A 27097-nucleotide genomic window follows, 5' to 3' on the forward strand; every position below is an offset into this window, starting at 1 on the left:
TTGCTCTATTCTTTTAATTATGTATTGTCCTATATGTCATTGTATGTATCCCCCTCCTACATAAGTTGTAAGCCGCCCTGAGTCCCCTCAGGGAAAAGGGCGGCCTATAAATAAACTTATACAATATACAATACAATTTGAAATTATTTCCAAAGTGTTGCTAAAGGCTGAAGTGGCTGAAGAGCCGAAGTGGCGCAGTGGTTAGGGTTCAGTACTGCAGGCCACTTCAGCTGACTGCTAGTTCTGCAGCTCGGCAGTTCAAATCTCAATGTCTCAGGGTTGACTCAGCCTTCCATCCTTTCGAGGTGGGTAAAATGAAGACCCAGATTGTGGGGGCAATATGCTGACTCTGTAAACCGCTTAGAGAGGGCTGAAAGCCCTATGAAGTGGTATATAAGTCTAACTGCTATTGCTATTGCTATTACTTTGGGTTAAGGGAAATGGTGGTCAAGGATCACAAAATAAAATTATGTCACCAACGTGATGGACATGGATCTCTAGGGGTTGGGGGGAGTTCTTTAGGGTGTTGTAGATGGATGTTGGTTTCTGATAAACTAAACCCAAGCCAAGATTTAAATATTCCTGTTTTTCTGCCAAACCAGCAATTTGCTGCCATAATCCAGTAACTCAGTCCGGAAACTGATAGAAAGAAGGGAGCTGGAAAACTACAGAATCCAGGAAAAGGGGCAGATAGATCCAATTCAAACAGCGTGAAAAGTTAATTTTTCATGGACAGGCTTGAATGGAATTCTTATGGTTATAGTAATTATACTTGGAAAGCAAAGTCTGTCCCATGCAAATAGCTTTTCTCTTTGTTACAGAACAATAGAGAAGTCCAGAATGTTTTGTTTGGATTGACCTCTTATTGTGATTGCAGGAATAGAGGTAAGGCTGCGTAAAGACATGCGTAGTAAGCTACTGCGATCTCAGTAGCTGGTTATCTCGGATACCTACAAGCTCACCTAATTAGCAGAACCAGATGCGGGAAAGGTTACATACAGACATGCGCATTACAGCCATGATCTCAAGTAGCCACTTATCTTTTAGCCCATGATCTCACCGAGCAGAGACAGGCCGTATCAGGGAGTTATGTGAGATTCAACCTTGGCTGGGATAGCCTTCTGGATTCACAAGGGAAAAAGGAGGGAGTAAACCAAAAACAATACTGTTGCTTTCTGTGCTCTATTCTGCTGGTTGAAACTGTACAAAAGCCAAATAAACTCTGCATAAGGCAGACAGACATTTTGGACACCATTGCTTGATGGATTTCTGAAAACCTACATGTAATAACACAGACTCTCCAAATGTCATCAATTGAAAAAATGATTGCACAGGCAAAGAAAGGAACCAATTTGCTACATGTTATAAGCATTGATTTCCCCCTTTGTTTCAATACGATCTTTACCCTCATCAGGTAAAGTCACTTCCTATTTTTTTTTATAAATGTAATTTATTCTAAACACTGCTCTCTCTGTACATTTAAAAGTTTGCATCCTTTACTTAGAAATATTGGTATGGTTAACTGACAGAACACTGTGATCCTATGATCCTTTCTGGCAGCCATAAGGAACCAATGCAGAGGGTATGCCAACATCTTGAGCACCTTGGATATTGTGAAAATTATCATCAAAAAAGATGTGGGGCTGGATCTTGGAGAGGATAGGACCTTTTGGAGCTCCAGCCATGAAGAAGGCTTCATCAGTCGGCAGTCCCCATTCCCGAAGGGTTTTGATGGCCCGGGTGCCCATATCACGGCCACTGCGGGCAGTCACCAAATAGATGCGGATGGGAGAATCCTCCTGAGCAAACTTTTTACGCATCTTCCCAAGATGCAAAGCGAAGGTTTTCAGGGGGCCCTGCAAAAGATGGCAGGAAGCAGAAAGAATGGTATTGTATTATTATACAGACAGCTGCTGAGTAGAAATGAAAACCCACTTATTATACTCAGAGAAGGACAATTAAGCTCTATTATAATTCTCTATTATAATTTTAATTTACAATGAATAATATGATCAACATGGGGATCTTACTTTAGTCTATTAACAATAAAGGTTGGTCATGAAGGCAATTAAGTAGTTAAGTAGTGAATCTAAATCCATTCATTAGGCAACATGGAAGAACTTTACATTGTATTTTCATATCTCAATTCAGTAATATTTTCATGATCATTAATACATTGTGTAAAAAAACATTTAGAGGGGCTGTTTTGTAGACATAAATATGGTATTTTTCGGAGTATAAGACACACAGGAATATAAGACTCACCAAGATTTTGAAGAGGCAAATTTAAAAAAAAAGTTTTTGCACTCTGCAGACCACCCAAAACAGCCCGTTTTTTGGTTTTTTTTGCAAAAACGGCCCCATTATTTTTTTTTCAAAAAAAGGGCATGAATAGCCTTTAGGAGGCTTGTAGAGTCCTCCTGGGAGGGTGCCTCCCCCCCAACAAGCAAACAACGGCCTGTTTTTCATGAAAATGGGCCCATTTTTCATCAAAAAAAGGGGCTTGCATAGCCTTTAGAAGGCTGATAGAGTGTTCCTGGGGGTTGAAGGGGGGCAAAATTGAGCAAAAAGTGGTCCGTTTTCTGCTCCTTTCTGCCCCCCTACCCCCCAGGAGCACTCTGAAAGCCTCCTAAAAGCAATACACAGCCATTTTGGTGAAGGGAGTAGGGTTTCAGGAGGCAAAAATGCTGTATTCAGTGTATAAGACACACACAGATTTTCAGCCTCTTTTTTGAGGGAAAAAGTTGCGTCTTATACTCTGAAAAATACGGCAAATACATTAAAGCAAATTTGTCATCAGTTAGTCTTTGAACTAACCGAACTTTGAACTAACTAAATCCAAAAAACAAACAAACAAACAAACTGAATATACCTGTGAAGGTAAAGCAGAAGTATTTATGCAGACTTTGGATTAACCAGCTGTGAATTAATTCTTTTTTAAAGTTATATCTCATCTGTTGTCATTCTTTGTTAAATTGATTGAAAAATACCATTTCTACAATTGTTGTAGAACATACAGATGAAGATGGAAGGAATGAGTTGACATGAAGTAGCAGGAAGACAATGGAAAGACCAGGGGGTGGGCAAGCTGATAGGACGGCATGGGAAAACAGGAGTGAAGTAACCATTAAGAAGATCAGTAACAGCAGTGGGAAGATACTTGGGTTCAGGCTCAGTAACAGAACACATGTTTTGCACTTAGAAAATGCTAAGGTCAGATCCTCATAGCGAACCTTGAAAACCTTGTCTATCTCAAGAAGAAATAAAGAGAGAAGATAGCAATTGCAATAGCACTTAGACATATACTGCTTTACAGTGCTTTACAGCTCCTTTGTAAGCAGTTTACAGAGTCAGCATATTGCTCCCAACAATCTGGGTCCTCATTTTACCCACCTCTGAAGGATGGAAGGCTGAGACAACCTTGAGCCTGATGAGATTCGATCTGCCAAATTGCAGGCAGCCGGCAGCCGACAGTCAGCAGAAGTAGCCTGCAATACAGCATTCTAACCACTGGGCCATCATGGCTCTTAGAGAGGGGTATCTTCTAAGAACAGGGCAATCTTACCTCTCCCATGGGTACACTTTCCATAATTTTCTCATATTCCACTGCTTCCTCAAGACCTTTCTCATGAAAGACACGATCAGTCTCATCCGAAAAGAGTACAGCATCACCATCAAAGACAACTCGTAATTGAGTTCTAGGAGCCTGTATCTCCTGCTGAAAGATGAGGGCTGCTGAGACTCCTGCATGACAAATAGACTTGTTACGCTGCCTGTTCAGAAGAGACATCTTGGCTCTGGTCCCAATTTAACAAATCATCCCTGATCATTCCTTATTTCCTGAAGATGATGTGGATTATATATTTACATGAAGCAGAAATGGTTAAAAATGCTTTATGGCTGCATAGACCCCTTAGGAGAAGCTATCAAATCATGTGTTTCTGAGATACAACTGACAACTTTTCTGTCTTTCTTTGATTTGATTTGTCAATCATTTACAACATAATAGGTATAAGAATAAACATGAGTATGACTAAAATGGGGATGAATAAATGGGAACAAAAAGACAGAGACGGTGGGCACAATGGTACACTTATGCACATCCCTTATAGACCTCTTAGGAATGGGACGAGGTCGACAGTTTAAGGTTAAAGTTTTGGGGATTTGAAGATGTAACAACAGAGTCGGGTAGAGCATTCCAGGCATTGACCACTCTGTTGCTGAAGTCATATTTTCTGCAATAAAGTTTGGAGCAGTTTACATTAAGTTTGTATTTGTTGTACTCTTGTATTATTGTAGCTGAAGCTGAAGTAGCCGTTGACCGGTAAGACATTGCAGCAGATAATTTTGTGTACTATGCTTAAGTCTGACCATAGGCGGCATAGTTCTAGGTTGTCCAAGCCCAAAATTTCAAGCCTGGTGGTGTAGGGTGTTCTGTTGCGAACAGAGGAGTGTAGTACTCTTCTCGTGAAATACTTCTGGACTCGCTCAATTGTATTTTCTTGTCTTTAAAATTCTTCTTACGAGGCCCCATGGAGTAGGTGGAGAGAGATAGGAAAGCATTTCTTGGTACCAAAATCTATCTCCTCCCCTTCTACAAGACGTACAATTTTAACAATTCTCAACTGGTTGGAAATTCTGAGGGATTGCAGGTTAAATAGGAAACCAAGTTAGAGAAGAACACACTAGATCACTCAATGTGCTTCTAATAGTTTTACTGAAATACTGGAAGAGCATGACAGAAAATATGTATTCCTTTTTAATGAAAATAGACTTACTTCCCTGATGACAAAACCTGCACTGCTAAACAGTGACACCAACTGGGATTTAGTGCATCTTACACTACTTGCCGCCCTCGGTGTTTATGCTACAAATAACCTGATATAAGTAATTGACATGAGAGTGTCAAAGTTGAAAAGCCAACGAAGAGGAGATATTGTTCCTTGTTGTCTGATCTTGGAAGAGCACGGAAGGATTTTCTCAGGAGGGCCCTTGTAGAATTTGCGATAGGCTATAATGGAGGAGGAGCATTCATCTCAGGACATAACCAGGGAGATGGCAGAAAAATATAAGAAAAGTAAATATTTCAGATAAAAGGGGAAGGAAGAGAAAAGAAGGACAAACCTCTCTGAAGTGCATTGCACACATCTTTTGGGTCAGCTGAGAGAAAAAGTTTCACATTGTGGGTTTTCAAATATTGAGTAGAATCTTCATCACTGACAAAGCAAAACTTGGAGATTTCCAAACCTTAAAATCCAGGAACAAACAAGGGGGAACACAAATAGAAGTTGAAGCAGCAAAAAGGTATATCATGAAATCTCATTCTCGCAATCCAACTATTAAAAACTATGAAGTGCTGAGTTGGCACCTCCAGAGGTTTTTTTTCTTAATGGTGATTGAAATGGAGCAAGATCACATTTGAAACTTTATAAGGAAAGAAGAGAAAGGGCTATTTGGCTTGTATAACTGATAAAAAATGGATTTGGCAGAAGAATAACTAATTCTCAAGCCCAGTGTTTTCCCTCATATGATGACATTAAAGTTATAAAAGTATGGTTATTAGACCAGATTTATATACTATAGCAGATCAAGACACATACATAGTCCCCCTCTTCTTATTTTTCTCAACAACAGTGACACTAAAAGAAAATAACTGATTCAAAATCTTTGGGAGACCAACTCAAAAGACAACCTACCATATTGTTTCACGCTGTTCATTATTCGCACACCAGTCTCCGGACTATTATTGGAGAGAACAATGACATCAAAGAGGCCCTTTTCTTCTGGATTTCTTTCAAGGAGTTTCTTGTTCACAAACTGCACTGCCTAAAAGGAGCAGGCAAAGATGTATTAGTATATGTCTATGGAGCTTCTCAGTCATATAGATCATGACTGTCCCAAGGGTGTTTTTTCAAAAGACAGCTGCAATTTCTTTTTTATCCCTTGAAGACCTTTTGCTTCTCATCCATGAATTAAAGAAACTTCTTGGATGAAAAGATCTTCAAGGAAAAACAAAGAAATTCCAGTTGCCTTTTGAAAAAACACCTTTGGGACATGCATTACTCACAGGTTTCTCTGAAGGCGAGCCCTGAATGGCCATATATGGATACACTTTGCAAAAATCACATTTTAAATGTAGTTGCAATTGTTGTCCACACTAATGATCTGGAGTGAATTCTGAAGATGGAAAAACTTGAACAGCAATAGATGGATATATGCAGGAATGTTTCTAGAACGTGGTCAAAAATGTCAAGGCTGCAGCCACAACTGTGAGATCAAAAGCTTCCCATCACATGTTACATGTGCAACCCACATAAGAAAATGAGCAAGTCACCGTTTTGATGGATTTTTTTTTTAATCATACCTTGTGGACACCACTGAGGTTTTTTTTTAAAAAAATAAAACACAACTATTACAAAATGCCCATAACCCTTATGTAACTTCTTCATAAACACTTGAAGTTCTTATTTCTTAGAAAAATGGAGACACAATTATTGGGCAAGAGGAAAAAACTGAACACTGGTCAAAAACTTGATTATCTTCATATACCATATTTTTTGGAGTATAACACCCACTGGAGTGTAAGACGCACCAAAGTTTTGAAGAGGCATTTTAAAAAAAAAAGGTTTTGCACTCTGCAAACTTGATAAAAACGGCCCGTTTTTCATGAAAACGGGCCCATTTTTTTTTTTAAAAGACTATGAATAGCCCTTAGGAGGCTTGTAGAGTGTTCGGGGGGGGGGGGGGATGACCAAAAATGGCCCATTTTTTCATAAAAAAGGGCATTAGGAAGCTTGTAGAGTGTTCCTGCGAGCTGGGGGGGGGGGAAATAGAGCAAAAAACGGCCCGTTTTTTGCTCATTTCTGCCCTCCCCAGCCCCCAGGAGCTCTCTGAAAGCCGCCTACAAGCTATGCACGGCCATTTTTGCAAAGGATGCGAGGTTTCAGGAGGCAAAAAAATGCTGTATTCAGTGTATAAGACGCACCAAGATTTTCAGCCTCTTTTTTGAGGGAAAAAGTTGTGTCTTATATTCTGAAAAATACGGTATTTGGATAAAAAAATTCCAGTCAAGCCAGAATCATTGCTGGTGAAAAACTTTGTGATTGCTATTACAAATGTCCCATCTGCATTTACTCTTATGTTTTAATTTAGTACATGAGGACTGGATGAGGACTCTCTTAAAAACTTAAAATATGCACTACTTACAAATAACTTGCTAAAAGAAATCCCGTCCCCTCAATTTTCTTTTTACCTGAATGAAAGGGAAAGCTGTTCCCTGCTCCAAGGGGCTATTCTCATTTTCTTGCTGATGTTTCACATATTCCTCTTTGCCCTTTGTCAAGAAGATTTCATGCTCTCTCTCCAAATTGAAAATGGCCCTGGTTGTCACAGCAATAACCAATGCTTCCTTTGGATCTTTCTGGAGATGTTCAAGAACATTGACTTAAGTAACATTAAAGGGTTGGAAAGGAAGAGAAAGAAACTTGTACATTCTCCTCTTTCATACCTTTCTCATCATCACACTGCACCATCTCTCCTTGTGAGCTAGCATTGTATTCAGAAAGCTAATTATTAAAAAAAAAACTCTGCAAAACCTGTATTTACAGCATAATTACTACATAGTATGCAGAAGTTATTCCAGCCTAGAAACCTGGGCCTGACCTTGCACACTGCCAAGGAAAGGGATGGCTAGGAAATCAGTCATCAAACTAGGAACTGTAATCAACCAGTGGTCATCACCTCATACATGATTCCCATAATAATGTTCAAGGGAGTCTTGCATGAACGTAATGAGACTCCACATTCTCTGTCAACAACCATAAATCTTCCTTTTAGTTGTGAAACTTGGCCCATACATGCTTTTTTAAATTGGCTGCCAACTCATCATGAGAAGTGTCTTAAAGATACGCCAGAGGAAAGGACAAAAGAAAAAAAAAACGCACAAAGAAAAAATTGGAAGGAGCTGGAATGCCACTCCCTAATTAAATGCATGAATAAATGACAGCAGTGTTCAGCTTGATGCTTCCAAGAGATCCAGAAGAGAGACATAAAGGCTTTAGAATAGACCTGGGCATTTTACAGCCTCTAGGCCAAACCAGCCCTTTGGCTGTTCCTGTCCAGCCTGTATGGATTGCTTTTATTTTGAAAGTGACTCCTTTTTTTTAAAAAAAAAATGTATTTGGGTGTGTGCATGCCTATACACCTTCACAGCCCTATTGCATTGGCCATCCAAACAGTGTCAGTTTATCATGTGGCCTCTAGGGAAAATTTAATTGTCCACTTGTTTTTTAGAGGGCAGCTGGTCCACACATATACTTTTGCCCATGTTACTGAACATTTCCCCTTTTAGTTCAAAGGCATATTGTTCAAAACTAGTTAATGTAACTATTTTAAAAGTATACAGATCCATTCTAAAATATTTCTGAAATTAAGCTTTAAATTTCAGATAAGCAATCAACATAGCAACATGGCCCGAACACAAAAACTGCCAAGGAATACATCATCCAGCTCAAAATCAATTTGTAACAACTGGTAAATTTATGATAACAATTAACAACCCAGAGAGAAATCATATAAATGAGATTAAATTGGCAAGTTTAAAAATGACATCATTAAAAGCTGCACAGAAAGCAAGTTACAACATTATGTAACCCCAGCTAGAGCCTTACCTGGAGTTATATAATGACTGAATGACAAGGCAAACCCTCTCTACAAACGGATACATTCATTCCAGTAAGACTGAAAGTATAGCATTAACAAGAGCTAAGGTCCCTTTTGATGTTTTGCAATATCAAGGTTATATATACTTACTCAGGTGAAAGCTTTTCATAGATTTCCCTTCTCAAAGCAAAAACAGCCCTTAGCATTCTCTCTCTCTGTAAATCAATATCCATTAGCAATTCTCTTTTAGAACCCAAAGGTTACAAAGCTAAAATAGATAGATCCACAGTTGTGTAGTTTGCCTCTAAGGTCTCCTTCCAAATTGAGTATATTATCTAGAAGAATCAGGGGAGATTAGCCTTCATAACAGAATGTCAGTTTAAGCCAATAAGTGCTCTTTCTTAGCCAGGCTTGCATTTCTGCTGAAATAGATTCTATTTCCAAGCAAAGGGCAGCACTGAGAGCTTTCTGAGAGACATCAAAGATAGCCTTCAAAAACCTGAGTTGCCTCCCATAAGGAGAAACATTTCCCGTTTGAGATTAGTGAGGGGGATGACCATGGACTCTCAGATTTCTCTAGTGTACCAGTTGGGCCTATTCTTGGATCAAGGAGATTTTCAGATAGACACTTGAGTCCTAAGTCCCGTCATGAATAAACTATTGCTATGTGTTCTACATGGGGCTGCTGTTGAAGAGTATTCAAAAACTATCCAGAATATCAATCCAGAGTTCAGTGGTGAAGGCAATTAATTGTTGGTTAAAATTCAAGGTGCTGCTTATTGTTAATAAAGCCCTTAATGGCATAGGATCTGGTTGTTTGACATATTTGTTGTTAGTTGCAAAATCGTGTCCGACCCATCGCGAATCCATGGACAATGTTCCTCCAGGCCTTCCTGTCCTCTACCATCCCCTGGAGTCCATTTAAGCTCATGTTGACTGCTTCAGTGACTCCATCCAGCCACCTCATTCTCTGTCGTACCCTTCTTCTTTTGCCCTCAATCGTTCCCAGCATTAGACTCTTCTCCAGTGAGTTCTTCCTTCTCATTAGGTGGCCAAAGTATTGAGTTTCATCTTCAGGATCTGGCCTTCTAAAGAGCAGTGAGGGTTGATCTCGTCTAGGACTGACTGGTTTGATCACCTTGCAGTCCAAGGAACTACAGGAGTCTTCTCCAGCACCACAATTCAAAGGCCTCAATTCTATGGCACTCAGCTTTCCTTATGATGTTTGACATATTATCTATCTTCAGTAGTTTTTGCTCATCTGGTAAATTTTGGCAGCATGCTGTGCTCCAAGTCCCTGTGACTATATAATGCCATCTATAAGGATTTACGAACTTAACCTGAATATGTTTGTAATTCTTGTGAATCTAATAGCCTATGCAAAATTTTCAAAAGGGTGTTTCATTTTGCTGAAGGTTTGTGCAAAGCATTTCTTAAAAGGTTCTTCCTACAACCATGCAGTCTTCTTGCTTCTAAAGACAGAGTGGGTATATCTTCCCTGTTTTGCACTTTCTTCCAGTATCTAAAGTGCCAATCCTGGTTGCAAAGTCACACAAAGTACACTGACAACTCATGTTACTTCAGTGAGAAGAATTGTGATTTCTCAACTCTAGAATAATTGAGATAATTCTACAAACCACATTTTAGTTTAACATACAGTAGATTAGCATGTTATGTCACTACTGTCAAAAAAAAAAATCCCTCTATTTTTAAAGGGTGGTGGTATCAAGGAAAGAAACAAGGAGCTTGGGACCATATAACGCTGTTTTGGGGACCCAGGCTTGCTGCTGGCCCAATATTAGGCAAAATGAAAGTGCTTCTTCCTTCATGATTTGCAGAAGCTGAGCAGCAAAACTTACCCCTTTGCAAAAAGCAGACAGTGGCACAAACCTTTCAAATAGTAGTGCATGTAAAGCATTGTTGTGATTAATACTTCACCTGGTTAATGCTGGGGTTTATGATGGTGCTGTGAGGGTCTGCCATCTTCTGTTCTCACCTTGAAAGGGAGAAAGAAAATAGTTGATCCATCAAGTTCATTTAATGGCAAGAGAGCAGATATCAGACTTATGGCATTCTTTACTCTATACCCCAAAGAGGAAGAAAACACTTTCACATCTGTGCTGTGATATGCTGTAAGATAGAGTGAAGCAATAAGCTTTCTGAGGTAAAAAAAACAAAAAACAAGATGGTGTTCCTTCCATGAGCAAAAGCTTTCTGTTAATATTGGCTATGGAGACATCTTCCACTGTTCTTGAAGGCAACAGACTAGCATAGCAGATATGGAGTTGAGGAGAAGGTCCACTTCTACTTTCGGGGAGTGCTATATACAAGCACTGGCTGTCTGAAGTTCATTTTGCCTTACAGCCGGGCCTGCTTTCACTCAGCATAAACTTCTCATATAATTGGACAAAATGTTGTTCTATGGAGCCAGTATCCAACTGTAAATGATGAAATCTAATTCAAATTGAGTTGAGAAATAACAGCTTAGTCATGCAATTTGCTAAAAAAAGAAAACAGAGAACCCCAAATGAGTGAGTATGCATTCAGCGAACATTCTGTTATGACATGTAATTCAGTCCAAAGTAAAAAAATATGGCACTTTTGTATTGATTTACTGATTTGTCTGTTGCTCGGAATGGAAATACATATTTTATATAAAAATAGGTGAATCTTTTATAATCAGATCCTGAAAAAAGGCTTTAACATTTGGGGACTTTAAAAAAGTGTTATGTTTCTTAAAAAATAAATAAACAAGCCTAAAGCCAAATCATTTTTTATTGGGAGGTATCAGATTGATAGAACTTTTCATCCAGTAAAGCTTGTCACTGTTATATTCTTTCAATAAAATAACTTTTGTTCATTGGAAGCTATCTAGGGACCAGACTAGATCCAAGCACACTCAAATTTGCACTTGACTAAAGATCTCATGGGATTATTTTGAACCAGTAATTCCTTCTGCTACTCTTTGCTATAGGATGAAATGAGGGGAAACCCCCATGTATGCCTGATGTGTTTGCATAAGATAAGACGGGATATAAATACAAGGCACACTTTTTAAAATAATGAAAAGTACAGATACCTGTTGATTTTTCTTTATAATGTTAATTTTTAGGAAGAGGGAGTAAAAATAGATTCTTGAGCATTCTTTGTACCAGTCTGGAGAATAAAATGTCTATTGTATGTGTGCCATGCCAACTTGATATAGCTCCAATACTGCAGCAAATGTAGGCTTGCTTGTCTTGAAACATTGCATAAGTATATAAAAGAACTGTGTCTGGATAAGGCCAACGTCTATCCAGTCCAGTCCAGTCTAGTTCAGCATCTTCCCAACTTCAGCATTAGCCAGTTTGACAGTTTCAGGAGTGTGATTTGTTTTAATAATTGCTTTTTATATTACCAAGAATCAGTGCCTACCTTAGCCCTGGTTCTCCTGTATTGCCCTTTCCTTGATGTGCAAAATTTTATGGTCAGCCCTGACAGCCTCTTGCTGTGCTGTGCCAATCATAGCAATTCAAAGCCCTGAATGGGGGATCACTGAGGTTCCTTGACTCCTGTGCTGGATGACATTTACCTTCTCTGGGTAGATAAAGCAATAGCAATAGCAGTTAGACTTATATACCGCTTCATAGGGCTTTCAGCCCTCTCTCAGCGGTTTACAGAGTCAGCATATCGCCCCCACAGTCTGGGTCCTCATTTCACCCACCTCGGAAGGATGGAAGGCTGAGTCAACCTTGAGCCGGTGAGATTAGAACCGCTGAACTGCAGATAACAGTCAGCTGAAGTGGCCTGCAGTACTGCACCCTAACCACTGCGCCACCTCGGCTCTAATTCTAAAGTGAATTAGAATTAACGCCACAGAATTTAAAGTGGCTGAAGAAGGGGCCTAGGTAAAAATTTAAGAAAGGGGCTAGAAAAGAATCATTCGTCTATAGAAATCTTCCAGGAATACCATCCTAAGTACTTCCACACTGTAAGTGCCACATATAAAAATGCCTATAAGAGCAACGAATCAACTTCTCATTTTTATCACTAACATTGCTGCAATCAGTCTGGAATCAGGCTTACAGCAAACTGCTATTTCAGTTCTGCAATTTGTTGCATTTAAAGATGGTTTGGAGGCTCCCAGGAAGTGTTATTTCACAACACTCTTTAGTTTATTAGCAATAGCAATAGCACGAGTAGTGGGCTTCAATTTCATTTACTACCGATTCACTTGTGTGCGCGCATGATGTTTCTGCACATGTGCAGAAGCGTCTGGGTGGGTGGGCAGAGCTCCTGCTGCCATCACCGGTTCGCCCGATCCGGGGTAAACTGTTAGCAACCCACCACTGAATAGCAGTTACACTTCTATACCGCTTCATAGTGCTTTTACAGCCCTCTCTAAGCGGTTTACAGAGTCAGCCTATTGCATCCAACAATCTGGGTCCTCATTTTACCCACCTGGGAAGGATGGAAGGCTGAGTCAACCTTGATTATTATTAATTGAAGGTTTAATAGCGAGGGAGCTTGACTGGATTCAGCGAGATGCTTATATGTTAGTTTCTAGCTAGTAAATAATTTGGGGCAGTTCAGCTTCATCTATAAAAGTTGGAATACCTGTTTGCAATCAAGAAGTTATAATAAATAAGTAGAGAAAATGGATAAATTATAGGAAGAAACTCAGAGCCAGTGCTCAGAGAATCACAAAAGTTGGCTATGGATGCAATTCAACCGCACCTTGTTTATAGCTAGTCATATTAAGTAGACATGAACAAATGAATTAAGGCAAATATACGAGTCCCAGAATAATGTTGCCAGATCCAAGCTGGGTCGGTCATGGGGACCAGAGTGAAATGAAATGAATAAATTCCGAGATAACTATTGGTTCGCCTTCTTCCTTGTCCTATACTACTCACACATAAATAATTAATCTACCTTCATCATCTCCGATGACTGCAATACTGTAGCCACTAAATCTCACTTTCCCTCCTGGTTTCTGGCAAGGAGAGAAAGGCGCACATAAGCGGAGAAACAGAACAGATTGAAAGGAAACAGCATTAGGCAAATATTTCCTTTTAAGGAGCCGGCACGAATTGGGGAAGCGATAGAAAAGATGGTGATTGATCGCAAAAAGTTGGATGGTTACAGTTTTTCTAATGACAAAAACAAGCATGCAATTCAATATTCAAATATTTAATAGTCAAATATCCCCAAACTCACCACCTATCATTCATAGAAGCTCGTTTCAAAACCAGCGGCATTCGAAGAATCAAGTTTACAACTAAGCGCATGCTGCTTCTTTTATGTATACTTTTTTCTCCCTACGATATAAAAGTCCCTCTGAATGCTGGGAGTTGTAGTCGGCACCTCCGGAAGGCCACATGTCTATTTACGGAGAGAAAGATCAGAATGGACTCCCTTTCCCAGAGCGCCTTGCGCTGGCTAAAATAAATAGGGCGTGGGCAAGGCGTTGTTTTACAAGTTGATGGATAAATTCTCCTAGTGAGGACAGTTTGAAGTTTGTCCACAAGGGAAAGGATACAAATAGCGGGAGATCCAGAGTTTCATTTCATGGTTCCCACAGGCCAGCCTTTCAATTTAGGACAGACTGTGCAGTCATCTTTCATAACCCTGTCAAAGGCATTTTTATTTTCACTGGCAGAGATGGATTATAATTTTCTTCTAGCCCTCTCATTTCATGAGCAATAAAATGTCACTGTTAAATACAACCCATTAGAGGCATCTGAAAATATAGCTTGGAAATATTAAAGGGGATAAATAAAACATCTTTTTATTAAAGATCTGTCCTTGCTTTTATTTAAAACTTTCTACTTTAGAATTCAAGAACCATCTGCTTCCACCAGTGATGGGATTCAAATTTTTTTACTACCGGTTCTGTGGGCATGGCTTGGTAGGCGTGGCTTGGTGGGCGTGGCAGGAGAAGGATACTGTAAAATCTCCATTCCCTCCCCACTCCAGGGGAAGGTTACTGCAAAATCCCCATTTCCTCCTGATCAGCTGGGACTCGGGAGGCAGAGAATAGATGGGGGTGGGGCCAGTCAGAGATGCTGTTTACCAGTTCTCTGAACTACTCAAAATTTCGGCAACCTGTTCTCCAGAACTGGTCAGAACCTGCTGAATACCACCTCGATTCCACGGATTTCATTTTTGCAGAAACAATACTGAAGTGTACTTCAGTACTTATTCCCTTTTTATCTACCACTAGTGTTAAAATTTCACATCCAAAATATTTTTGCCTGCAGTGGGCATAATCGATTGGTGAGATATACTTGTTATGATCATGGCATGGGCGTATAAATTCACAGAGGCCAAAAGGACAAGACAACTAAAAGAAATGGACATAATTCACTGGTGTGCAAAACTTCCTGGCAAGCAAAATTATTTTGGCAGGCAAAAAGGGAATTGGAGCCTTCCAATTTTCCTTAACAGAATAGCTTTAGGGAAAAGCACCTCTGAGCATAAATATGCTGCCTTTCTCTTTGGAATTGGAACAGCTTCTTAATCTTAAACAGGAAATAATAAAAATGCTTTTTTGGTAGCTGGTTGGATGACAAATCTTGATTGATTGGTAAGGCATTTAATCTGTTTACTAAAGGTTGTTCTTAACTCTCACCCTGTTTATATTTCTGATTGGTTAGATTGATATTGATATTGACCTCCAGAAGCTCAAAGCCTTCATTTTATTCCCTTTGCATATCTGTGTGGTAAGTTGTGAAAGTTAGTCAGTGAGTTACTATGGATTATAGGGCAATTTTATTTCTTGTAAATTCCAGATAAGGGTTTTGAATTCTGCTGCCATCCAGTTGCAACTCCAACTGAGTTGAAAGGGAATGGAATAATTATTTAACTTGCAGTTCTAGACTCATTTACAGAAGAGTATGCTTCACTGGACTCACCGGGAAGTGCTTTGGAATAAATACATATAAGATTGTGAACGTTAGAATGGAGAATAAGAAGTGGGGGGTCAGAGTTTTTTTCAGTGACTTTGTAGTATAATTGGGATCAGCAGTGAGAAAAAGAGATGAAGCGCTAAACAGGGAGGGTCAAACTGGCAGGCAGCGGGCTGCCACATTGCAGGCCACATTCACCCCAGCTCCAAGAAGGGGGGGGAAAAACCATCACAAAACATCACATGACAGCAAAGTGATGCCGGGAGTTTGACACCCATGCTCTATCATGTTACTAAAATTAAGGAAAATTAAAAATGCAAGCCTCAAACCAAGAGTTTACAAGTGGATGAGATTTCAGGATGTGACAGAATAGGAAATAAGGTTGGGATGCCAGTTGGGACTCACACAGAAACCCACACATCCTATTGGCATTGGATGACAATTCTGTCACAACCTGTAGTCCTCAAATTACAACAGTTCATTTAGTGACTGTTCGAAGATTCAGCATCACTGGAAAAAGTGACTTATGACCGTTTTTCACACTTACAATCCCCATGGTCATGTGATCAAAATTCAGATGCTTGGCAACTGACTCAAATTTGTGACAGTTGCAGTGTCCTGGGGGTCACCTTTTGCAACCTTCTGACAAGCAAAGTCAATGGGGAAACCAGATTCACTTAAGAATCATGTTACTAATTTATCAAGTGCACTGATTCACTTAACAACTGTGGCAAGAGAGGTTGTAAAAATCAGGCAAAACTTATTTAACAAATGTCTCACTTAGCAACAGAAATTATGGGCTCGATTGTGGTCGTAAATCAAGGGCTACCTATACACATAACAATATCTAGACCCAGAGGCAAATTAATTATTATTACTGTTTAATTAATATATTAATTACTACTACTGTGGATGTTTTACTTGTAGTCTATTCATTACTATGGAAGTTTAAACTGCTGTTTGCAGGTTGTTTTTAATTGTGGATGTAAGCTGTCACGATTCTGTATGAGTAGGTAGCATGTAAATCTAATCAACAAAGAGCGCTTTATGTTAATGTCTTGTGGCCTTTGAGAAACTAAATTACAGCTAACATTCACAAATCCAAGAGAGACATCAAGAGATTGCGAGGAACAAAATTACCTTGTCCCCAGTAATGGGTCATTTCAGTATAAAGGCTTAGGATATCTCATATCTGCCATAGGAACAATTTCTCAGAGGGAGAAAATATCTGAGTCCCATGCATCTAATGCATATGAAGATGCATAATAAATGGCTATCTTGTGCATTATGAATTGCCTGGAAAGACTTGTGATTAATAATACTTCATTAAGGTTTTTTTTTTTTTTTTTTTTTAAAAAAGAATGTTCCATGAGTATATACATCACTGATATGTTTCTGTTGTTTTGAGGTTTGGCTTGACCTGTTGTTGCTGCTTTTAGAAAAAAAGAAAAGAAAAAGAAAAAAGAAAGGGAAACTCCAAAATGACCCTGGAGACCTTTAAACTGAAATATCACTACACCCTGTCTTCATTGCTAAACAGAAACAGGGCGAACCTGCTCTAGAGTTGATGACACACCTTTTATGTTTCAGACAAGGCTTTAGTGGATTTGGCATTCAGGTGGAAATGCCTATGGAGCCTTTGGTATTTATTACTTCTCCATCACACAGTGGAATAGAACAAGAAAAACAGCTCAAGTGTGCAAGGAGGTTACCGTGTTTTCTTATTTTTACAGGCTGCCTTAGCGATAGTCCTCGAGTTATGACCATAATGGAGGCTGCCCATTACCAACATAAGTGATGACAGTTCTAAAGTGAGTCATCACACGACTGATCAACTTTTACAGCCTTTTTTGTAGCAGTTGTTAAGTGAATCAGTCGTTAAGCCGCGTTTGCTATGAAGTGTTTTGCTGAAAACTGTAAATAAATAAATAAACAAACCCCCAGTTTTCAGCAAACAACTTCATAAATTGTGATCATGTTACCATAGGGCCCTGGAAACACAAGCCAGTTGCTAAACACCTGAAATGTGGTCATATGACTGGGGCCGTCGGAACTTCAGTGTTTACCTTTGGGAGGGCACATGCATCATAATTTGGTGACTAAGTGACTAGTCATGAATCAAAGACTGCCTGTATTATATCAACATGGAACTGTTCTGGCACAGAACGATTTTAAAAACCGTAGTGTAGGAATTAGGGTGCCACTCTCAAAACGAGTTTTCAAAACTGATCTGTAAACCAGACAGTCCAACTAATTTGTTTAGCATAATTACCCCAGGTATCATGATCTTTACTGTGAATTAAAAAGTCATCTCATAGAACCTGATGAATCCCAATTTATAAAAAAAGGCTCTTAGGAGGAACTGTGAAAGTTTGGGTTTGTGTTTACACACATACACTCCAATGGTGGGATTCAAAAAATTTAACAACTGGTTCTCTGCCCTAATAACCAGCTGGGTAGGCAAGGCTCGGTGATCATGTGACTGGGTGGGCGTGGCCAACACAACATCACTCACATCGATGGGCGCTTCACCCCAGCTTTTACATTGTAATAAGGGTTAACCAGAGAGACAGTTTCTGTAAGCAGAGCAATAAAAATTAGGCTAGAAACAACACCAGAATGTTTCCTTCCTGCCTTCCTTACAGGATTAGCCCTGTAAAGTGGAAAAAAACAAAATGAGATTTCTTCCAACAACTGGTTCTCCGAACTGCTTAGAAAGTTAACAACCGGTTCTCCCAAATAGGTGCGAACTGGCTGAATCCCACCACTGATACACCCGTTATTTCTAATTTCCTTATCTTTAGCTCAATCCCTGCAGATATCTATTAGGTAAGCCTTCAGGAAAGGTGCAAAGGCTCTTCCCAGAAGCAATGAGATTGATAGGGATAAGCTGTAAGATGGTTTGTTCAATACCTGGGTGGGAGGGTATTTTTTGTTTTTAATATTTTATGGATTGTTGTGAGCTGCCTAGAGCCATGGTATGAGATAGATGGCCATATAAATCCAGCAATAAAAGTACATAATTTTTAAAAATGTATTTCCTTCATTTCTCATCTTCTCTTATATCCTCATTTATTGTGAATCACTCTGCATGTTACAGTTAAAAAATCTTAAAATTTCAGTGTCAGGCTCAGTCTAAGTTAGATTGCAGAAAAGACTTGCCTTGAGCTACTGTATCAGAGCTCCATAACTCCAAATGTCCAATAGAAATAGTTGGAGTTTTGTATCTTTTTACTGCCATACATTGGTTAGCCTGTCGGAGCGGTTGGCAAAGAGGCAGCGGCTGGATCTCGCAATCGCACCCAAAAAGAGAGCTTGCCTTCCGGAGTCTGGACCAGCCACTGGGAGAGGAAGGTAAGCCAAAAGAAAGAGACCGTCTTGGGGGAGGAAGCAGGACTAGGGCCGGGGCCTCTGAAGGAAAGGAAATGAGAGGGGGCGGCATGCAGGAGGAGGCCTTTGACAGATTAGGCCAGGCCTGGGCAGAAAATAGGTAGATAGGTAGAAATTCATTTTTTTTCCTACCGGGTTCTGTGGGTCTGGCTTGGTGGAGGAGTTCTTGTGACTGAGTAGGCATGGCCATAACAGAGGTAGGTTCCTACCAGTTCGCACCTATTCGGTAGAACCGGTTCGTCAAATCTACCGAACTGGTTAGAAGAGGTTCTACCAGTGGACCCGGAAAGCAGGCCACACCTACAGAAGAGGTTCCAAGATTTTTTGAAGCCCACCACTGGTCCTTGGATATGATTATTCTAAACTCCGTGCCTCTGTGAAAGGTAAGGATGACTACTGTGCTTGTGGTGCAATCAGAACATTGCGTGTGTTGAAGTTGTTTTAACGCAAACCAAAGATGCCTTTTAAAAAACAAGTTTACATCATATTCTTATGCATGCCAGTGCTGTGTGTGAGGTAATTTAAGGTAGTTCTGACAAGTGTCATCGGCATCTTCATATCCAGTCACATGGGCGGCAAGCCACTCCCACAAAGGAAGCCACACCCACAGAGTAGGTTTGAACAATTTTTGAAACCCAACACTGGGCCATGAGTGATGGCAAGTTGGCCACACCCACTCAGTCACATGATCCCCTCACCAAGCCACTCCCACAGAACTGATATGAAAAAATTCGAATAACACCCCTGGTCACATGTTGCCATGACGCCACAAGTTTGACATCCATGCCATAGAGAGGAGCACAAATCTACCTGTTTCTCAAACTAAAAGAAAAAAGGGAAAAAAAAGATAAAATTGCCTCTTGAAAAAGCACCTTTGGGATGATAAAGGGAAGTATATTTATAAACATAACTTTTATCCAAATTTATGGTAGTTTCCAAGAAGATGGAATTATTTCAGGAAAGCTTGAGACCCATTATTTTATTATTTTAGATCTTAAATAATATATTGTGTAGCTGGTCTACCAAACATTCCAGAAAGTGACACAGCTGTTTTAAGGAGCTGTGGGCAGTTGCTATGTTTGTAGTCTTTTGTTGTCTGAAGAACCTTTCTACAATCAAATTTTTAAAATGTTACATAACCCTACTGTGTTCCACTCCAATATTGTCTTCATTTAACAAGACTGTGAAATCATCCCCTTCAAAGGTCATCCTTCAATGTGTTTTTTTTTAAATTCTAGGATTATTTGTGGAGTTGTCTTGTCTACCATACACTATTGTTAAAGGGAATGAATTGCATCTAGCTTTTCTGAAAACACTTTTTTTCCTGTTGTATTTTGACTTTTGCCTGTCAAGAATTAAAGGACATATTTTATGCAAATACTGTTACAATTACATCTGGGGAGGGGGTGCAAATCATATTCTGTTGAACAGTGCTTGAAAAAAAATATTGGAGTGATTTACACGAGAAGTCTGAAGAATAAAGAATCTCTGTTTATTGATTTGAGATTTGATTGAAGATATGACATAGTTGAGCATGTACATCAGGGGTGGGTTCCTGCTGGTTCTAACCTCTTCTATAGAAGAGATTCCACAAATCTACTGTGCCATTTAGAACCGGTTCCAGCTCCCTCCCCCTGCCCGTCTGCACCACACTTGCCTTGCCCACCGCTTACTGATTGGCTGGCTCACCAATCGCCCAAAAACCTTAAAGTCTTAAAGCTGTCAAGTTTGAACATCCCTGGGTTTTTTTCTAAAGCATTAGGGGTGTAAGGATCTTGTAACTTGACAGCTTTAAGACTTGCACACTTCAATGCCAGAGTTTCTGAGCCAACATGACTGGAGGAGGAATTCTGGGAGTTGAAGTCCACAAGTCTTAAAGCTATCAAGTTTGAACACCCCTGAGTTTTTTTTCTAAAGGGTTAGGGGGTGCAAGGGTCTTGTAACTTGACAGCTTTAAGACTTGCGTGGTTCAAATGCCAGAGTTTCTCAGTCAACATTTTGGTTGCTAAGCAACAGCATTGTTAAGTGAGTTTCACCACATTTTACAAGTTGGCCATGCCCATCCAGTCACATGACTGCCAAGCCACTCCCACTCAGTCACATGGCTGGCAAGCCACTCCCACAAACCCTACAGAAGAGGTTCTAAAAAAATTTGAAACCCACCACTGATGTACATGATTGTTCAAGGTTCAGTGAATGTCACATCAAATGATCTCTTGCGTACTTCTTCCTAAATAAAGTAGAATACCATAGAAAGAGCATTTACATTACATGGACTTGTCTCTTGAATATAACAAGATGAACAGATATCATTTAAAAAACTAGGCTGATTAAACTAATATTAATTTATGCAGTGTCCAAATTAAAAAAGCATTTCAAGAGGACAGTTCCCCAGGAACTTGTTTATTCACATTTGGGAGAAAAAAAACAGCTGTAAAGAATTTATGGGGGATAATAGAATTTGTAACCACATGTTGTGATAATGGTGACTGGTTTATGTTGTCTTAGAAGGGCATTGGTGAAATCATGCTGGCTAGATGTAATGTACCTGCAGGAGCAGAAGTTATTACCAGTTTATGCGGAAGAACAGCAAAAGATGAGAGATACTTCCTTCGTGTGTTCTGAGATCCAGGACTTTAAAATGAATACTTTTCCTTAAAGATAGTAAACCTGACTTTGCCTAGCCTTCTCTAGATTGGCTTGTCTCTTTTTTCCCCCCACGCCAGAAATAACTCCAAAGAGGAGGGAAGGAGAGAGGCCTTGCTTTGACAATGCAACAAACTAGGTGTTGTGAAGTGGGATTATTAAAACTATCTACTTGCTGCTGATAACCAGATCTCTTATTTTGAAGGCTTCATTGGCTTCTTCCAACTCTATGATCCTAAAAATGTAAAATAGTCTGACTTCAAGTGGTAACAATAAGCATTATGATAGATGGAGCTATTGTAGATAGAATCATAGAGCCAGATCATAGAATTAAACAGCTTGGAGGTCTTCTAGTCCAAACTGCTGCCCCAGACTTCATACTATACCATCCTGGACAAATGGTTGTCAAATCTTTTCTTGAAGACCCTCAGTGATAGAGCATGCACAACTCCAGGAGGCAAGCTGTTCCATTGACCAATTGTTCTCAATGTCAGGAAATTTCTTCTTAGAAATATAAATTATAGATTAAATATAGATTATAGAGAGGGATAGAGTCAAACATAAATTAAAATAAAATCCAGCATCAGATTAAGTGAGGCTGCTTATGGAGGGAAGGCTAAAGAATGAATGAACATTTTAAGATTTTTCTTAAAGTGTGGCAAAGTGGAAGGCGACAAAACTTATTGGAGGAGGGAAGTGAGGAGGGGGGGGGGCTGGCAGTGCCATCCAGCCACCAAGAGACCCTGCAGAAAGTTGATTCTAAGTGAGCAACTTTCCTGCTTCCCAAAGAGCTTTTGAGATGGCACAATTTTGCAGGAACAGGCTACTGCCACCATTGCTATCAAGGGCAACTGGGGACAAAGCCTATAAGAACTTAGAATCATTCAGCATAATATACTTCAACCCTGCTGGGCAAAAGTAGGCATTTTCTTATTTTCCTAATTTAATTACATGTTAAGAATACACTGAAAAAGCACTCTGAAATCTCATAATTACTTTGTTTACAATTAGGGAGACAGATGTATAACCAAATACCATCTGGCAGCCATTTTGCCTGTGCAGATGGTATTTTCCTGTGGAAACAGAGCGATTGATGAAAGCAGAGTATCGATTATTTTGTGTATGTTTTATTAAAAGTTTGAAATGGCGGGTAAAAACTAATACAAACTAATACGGAATGAAGAAAACAATGAAAGGAAAAGAGAGAAAAAAGAAAAAAGAGAAAACTGCAGGAAGCAGATAAAAAGTAACAAAGGAGGAAACTTCCATTTTCATTTGTGGCAAATATAAGCCTAATTATTTTATTATTTTATTATATTTTGTATTTGGAAAATTTATACTGCCGCCTACTCTCTCATGGCGAATTAAGGCAGCTTACAGGAAATAAGAACACAATATAAAATAAGTAAAAATAATAAAATAATACCCCCCCCCCCCCAGTGACAACACACAATCATACCAGCCATTTAATGGCTATCTATCCCAGGCTGGGTTTTCCAGGCTCACTGGCAAATCTACATCTTGTGGGCCTTCCAAAAGAGTGTCAGAGTGGGGACAATCTAATTTCCAGAGGGATGATGTTCCAGAGGGAAGGAAGCCACCACAGAGAAGGCCCTACTTCTGGATCCCTTATGGATGTATCTCCTTAGTGGACAGGACGTGCAATATTGCAATATTCCTTGCCTCCCCAGTCCAGTGGGTTGGATGGATGTCTCAACCCACTAGAGTAGGTGTTCTGACCCCACTCCTGCATCCAGTAACGAAAGCCGAGACAGGCATAAAATGGAATGTCCTTTAATAACAAGACCAGACTCTCGGTGGCTGAAAGCCAAATAAACAAACGGACAAAGACCTTGGCAGCAAGTCCGACAAACCTTGGCAGCAAATCAGACTAACTCTAGCAGCAATCTAGCCTGCCAAGTTCATTTCTCTTTAGTCCAAGCGTTGACTTCTGCAAGAAGGGCATGACACAAGCAGTCTCATTTATAGTCTGGAGAGGAGCTTAATGACCATTAGCTGAGCGTACTTACCTCCTGTAATTACGTAGTTGTTCTTGACGCTGAGTAGCCCTTTGATGGCTTGCATCCCGGAACAACTCACTGTTGGTTTCTGGATCACTCTCTCTTGTCTCCTCCCCACTGATCTAAGGCTCAGGCACCACCTGGTGGCCAACCAGTCTCTCTGAGCCCTGCTCGGGGTCGGAACCCTGTCCAGGGTCCTCCACATCCTCCAGGGCTGACTCATAGGGCCCCTCGCTGTCGGAGTCTGGTGGCAGCTCCATCGGCTCCTGCTGGGCCACAACAAATAGGTCTCTCAGATAACCTGGTTCCAAACCATGAAGGGATTTAAGGGTGACAACCAACATCTTGAATTGCACCCAGAAGCGAATCGGCATGCAATGCAGCTCCCGCAAGTGAGGTGACACATATGTACACCAAAGTCTGCACAAAACCATGTGGGTTGCTGCATTTTGCATCAACTACAGCTTCAGGATGCTTTTCAGTGGCAGCCCCATGTAGAGCGTGTTGCAATAGTCAAGACAGGGCATGAGTGATTGTGAGTAGGGATTGTTGGTCCAGGAAAGGATGCAATTGGTGCACAATCTGCAATTGTGCAAACACCCTCCTGGCCTTGACTGCCACCTGCTCTTTCAGCAGGAGTCGTGAGTCCAGGAGAACCCCTAGATTACTGGGTCTGTTTGGGGAAGTGCCACCCCATCCAGGATCAAAGGTGGCAATTCTCCATGGACCAAAGAACCTCAAATCCAGAGCCATTCAGTCTTGTCAGGGTTTAGTTTCAGCCTGTGGCTCCCCATCCAGCCCCTAACAGCCTCCAAGCACTGTGAGAGGCAGATCACAATGAAAGGCAGGTCACAGCACAACAACTCATGATGGGCTGAGATATATAGCTGAGCATCATCATTATATTGATGATATATCTCGGTCTGTAGTGATGGATGACCTCACCCTACAGCTTCATGTAGATGGTGAATGGGAGCGGAGAGAATACTGACCCTGTGAGCCCTGCACAAACCCACCCACCCACACCCCCTCCCCCACACACACAGAGACAGAGACAGAGAGAGAGACAGAGAGAGACAGAGCATACCTGACAGATGATCTGGAATTAAATATATTATATAAAACCTTCTGAGCAATAATATTTGAACAGGACTAAATAGAACAATAGAATGCAGTACTGATGAAAAACCATCTAAATTAATAAAAAGAACTTCGGTGTGAAACAAAGATGAAATGATAAAATTAAAAGAAAAAGAGGGAAAAGAAGGATAGAAAGGGCAGGAGGAAAAAAAAGAAAAAAAATCATAAAAGAGAAAGATGAATAAACAGAATGCTATTGGCAGTTTGATAAAATTTGCTATCTCTTGGTAGTGTCAACACTTGTTTTCCTTTCCTATAAAGATACATAGATCAATGAATCAGGTGGGGCTAACCAAGACATTCCAATCCATTTTTCTTAGTTGAGAAAAGAAGAATTTCCGGTTTAGTTTCTGCTTTACCTACCCACACCTACGCACCTTCATCCCATTTGAGATTATATTAACATGCTTAGCTGGAGGTTGCAGATTTAGCACTGATGTGCTCCCTTCAAGGAGCGGTATGGCTGAAAATAAGGAAGAAAGTTTCCACTGAGGGACAATGAAGAGAAATTAAAAGAAATAAAGTAAGTGGTCTTGTTTTCATTTTAGTTGTAAGTTAAATGCTTGTTTTTGAAACTGCTAGCTTAACTTTGTTGATGATTATTGAAACTAGGTATTACCATGTATAATATTTAAGGAAATGCACACTGTTAATGAGCCTTTAAAGGCAACATTCCCCCCCCCACCCCGGAAGTAGGAAAGCATTAAAATGCATGCATACAAGTTAAAAATGATACAAGTGGAATTATTATTAGAAATAAAATGTAACAAATTAAATTATTTGTATGAAAACATAAAGTTGGGATTGCTGAAATGCCACCCCGAGAACCCATCAGAGAAAGTAAATAAGCAAGGGCAACAACGGAAAGGAGGAAGGATGAGGAGGGAAAGGAAGAAAGGGTAAGCAGAGGAAGTAAGGGAGGGGAATTAAGAGTAGGAGAGAGGGTAAGGAGGAGAGTGGAGGAGGGAGGGAAAGAGAGAGGAAGAAGAAAGGAGGAAGGAGAGGAGGAAAGAAGAAGGCAGAGAAGGGAGGTTGGAGAGGAGGAAAGGAGAGGAGGAAAGAAAAAGGCAGAGAAGGGAGGTTGAGAAGATAGAAGGAGTAAGGTTGCTGCAAAATAAGATGGAGGCATAAGGTGGCAAGGAAGTGACCCAAACTGTATTCTATATATTTGTAAGAAAATAACGATAAAATTAATGGTGAATAGATAAATGCTAAATAGTAACTATAAGAGTGTATATTTGTGAATTAATTTGAAAGAGAAAATTTTTAAAAAAACTTTTTAATAAAAAAAGGGCAAAGTTCCCCCCAAAGAAATGGCTTCTAATATCATTATTATTTTAATAATTTCCGTGTATATCCATTTCAGTGATATCCTTTCCTCCTGTGGATCACTCATACATATAACTTCCTGCAGGCTAATTCAGATTTGAAACAGCACTGTCTCTGCTTGGAGAGGAAGTGTTGGACACTGACATAACCGATCTTCCATAAGAAAGGAATGAATATGAAAATAATTTCCATGTATTTTGAAATTTTATTGATATATTTTTACTTGCAAGACCCATAGAGCGTGTTTAGAAATACCACAGCTATCTTTCCACAGTGAATAGCTTCTGCTTATGTTGAATTTTGTTTAGTATAACAAGTCCCATGGCTTGTACATAGTTATTATAATAATCTCTGGTAGTTCCTTTTATAGTTCAAAAGTAGACACAATATCTACAGTGTTTAAAGAAAACATATACAAGATGGTTTATAGATGGCACTTCCCCCCAACGAGGTTAGCCAAAATGTTTTCTGGGTTATCTCCACTATGTTGGAAATGTGGAAGAAGGGATGGCACATTCTACCATATTTAGTGGTCTTGTACTGAGGCCACGAAATACTGGAGAAGGATTCAAAACTGGCTAACAGAGGTTACCGGGGCAAGCATGGAATGGAAACCTGAGATCTTTTTACTAAGCATAAAACCAGAAAACATGAGTAAATCTATATGGCATTTGAGCCTACATATAATTGTGGCCACAAGAATAACCTATGCGCAATTTTGGAAATCTACTACCATACCATCGGAAGATGCCATAATTAAAAAGATTTATGAATGTGCAGAAATGGATAGAATGACGGGTTGGCTGAGGGACAAAGGAGAAACGGAACATTATCTTAGCTGGAACCTATGGTATATGTGGGCGACAAGGAGAACAGCAGGGACTTAAAACGGGGAAAGTTAAATAGCAATTGTTAACAATGGGAACCAGAAGTGAACATGGGTATTGTAATAGATCCCTGAACTTTGTAACAAGAAGATGCTGGTTAGAGACTAAACAATGAGGAAGAAAAAAAAAGTTG

The 27097-nt window shown here is 39.9% G+C and overlaps 2 protein-coding genes across 2 annotated transcripts in view; one reads left to right on the forward strand and one right to left on the reverse strand.

Annotated features, from left to right (window-relative positions):
• Window positions 1–707: 707 nt before the first annotated feature.
• LOC106549899 (cytosolic 5'-nucleotidase 1A) lies at window positions 708–13973 on the reverse strand. Its single transcript, XM_087716628.1, has 7 exons — window positions 13861–13973; window positions 10600–10657; window positions 7253–7420; window positions 5697–5826; window positions 5125–5247; window positions 3566–3744; window positions 708–1856 (listed from the first exon to the last, which is right to left on the reverse strand). The coding sequence occupies exons 2-7, from the start codon at window positions 10642–10644 to the stop codon at window positions 1542–1544; spliced, it is 960 nt and encodes a 319-aa protein (XP_087572754.1). The 5' UTR covers window positions 10645–10657; window positions 13861–13973; the 3' UTR covers window positions 708–1541.
• An 11151-nt stretch (window positions 13974–25124) lies between these two features.
• Window positions 25125–27097, forward strand: part of SYT8 (synaptotagmin 8) — a 37014-nt gene continuing 35041 nt past the window's right edge. The window contains exon 1 of the mRNA XM_087716637.1: window positions 25125–25271. The gene's annotated coding sequence lies outside the window, so the exon portion shown is untranslated. The remainder of the gene's footprint in view (window positions 25272–27097) is intronic.

This window comes from Thamnophis sirtalis, unplaced genomic scaffold, assembly GCF_051295495.1.
Source record: "Thamnophis sirtalis isolate CommonGarterSnake01/CBP01778 unplaced genomic scaffold, rThaSir2_p1.2 scaffold_1, whole genome shotgun sequence".
NCBI lineage: Eukaryota > Metazoa > Chordata > Lepidosauria > Squamata > Natricidae > Thamnophis > Thamnophis sirtalis.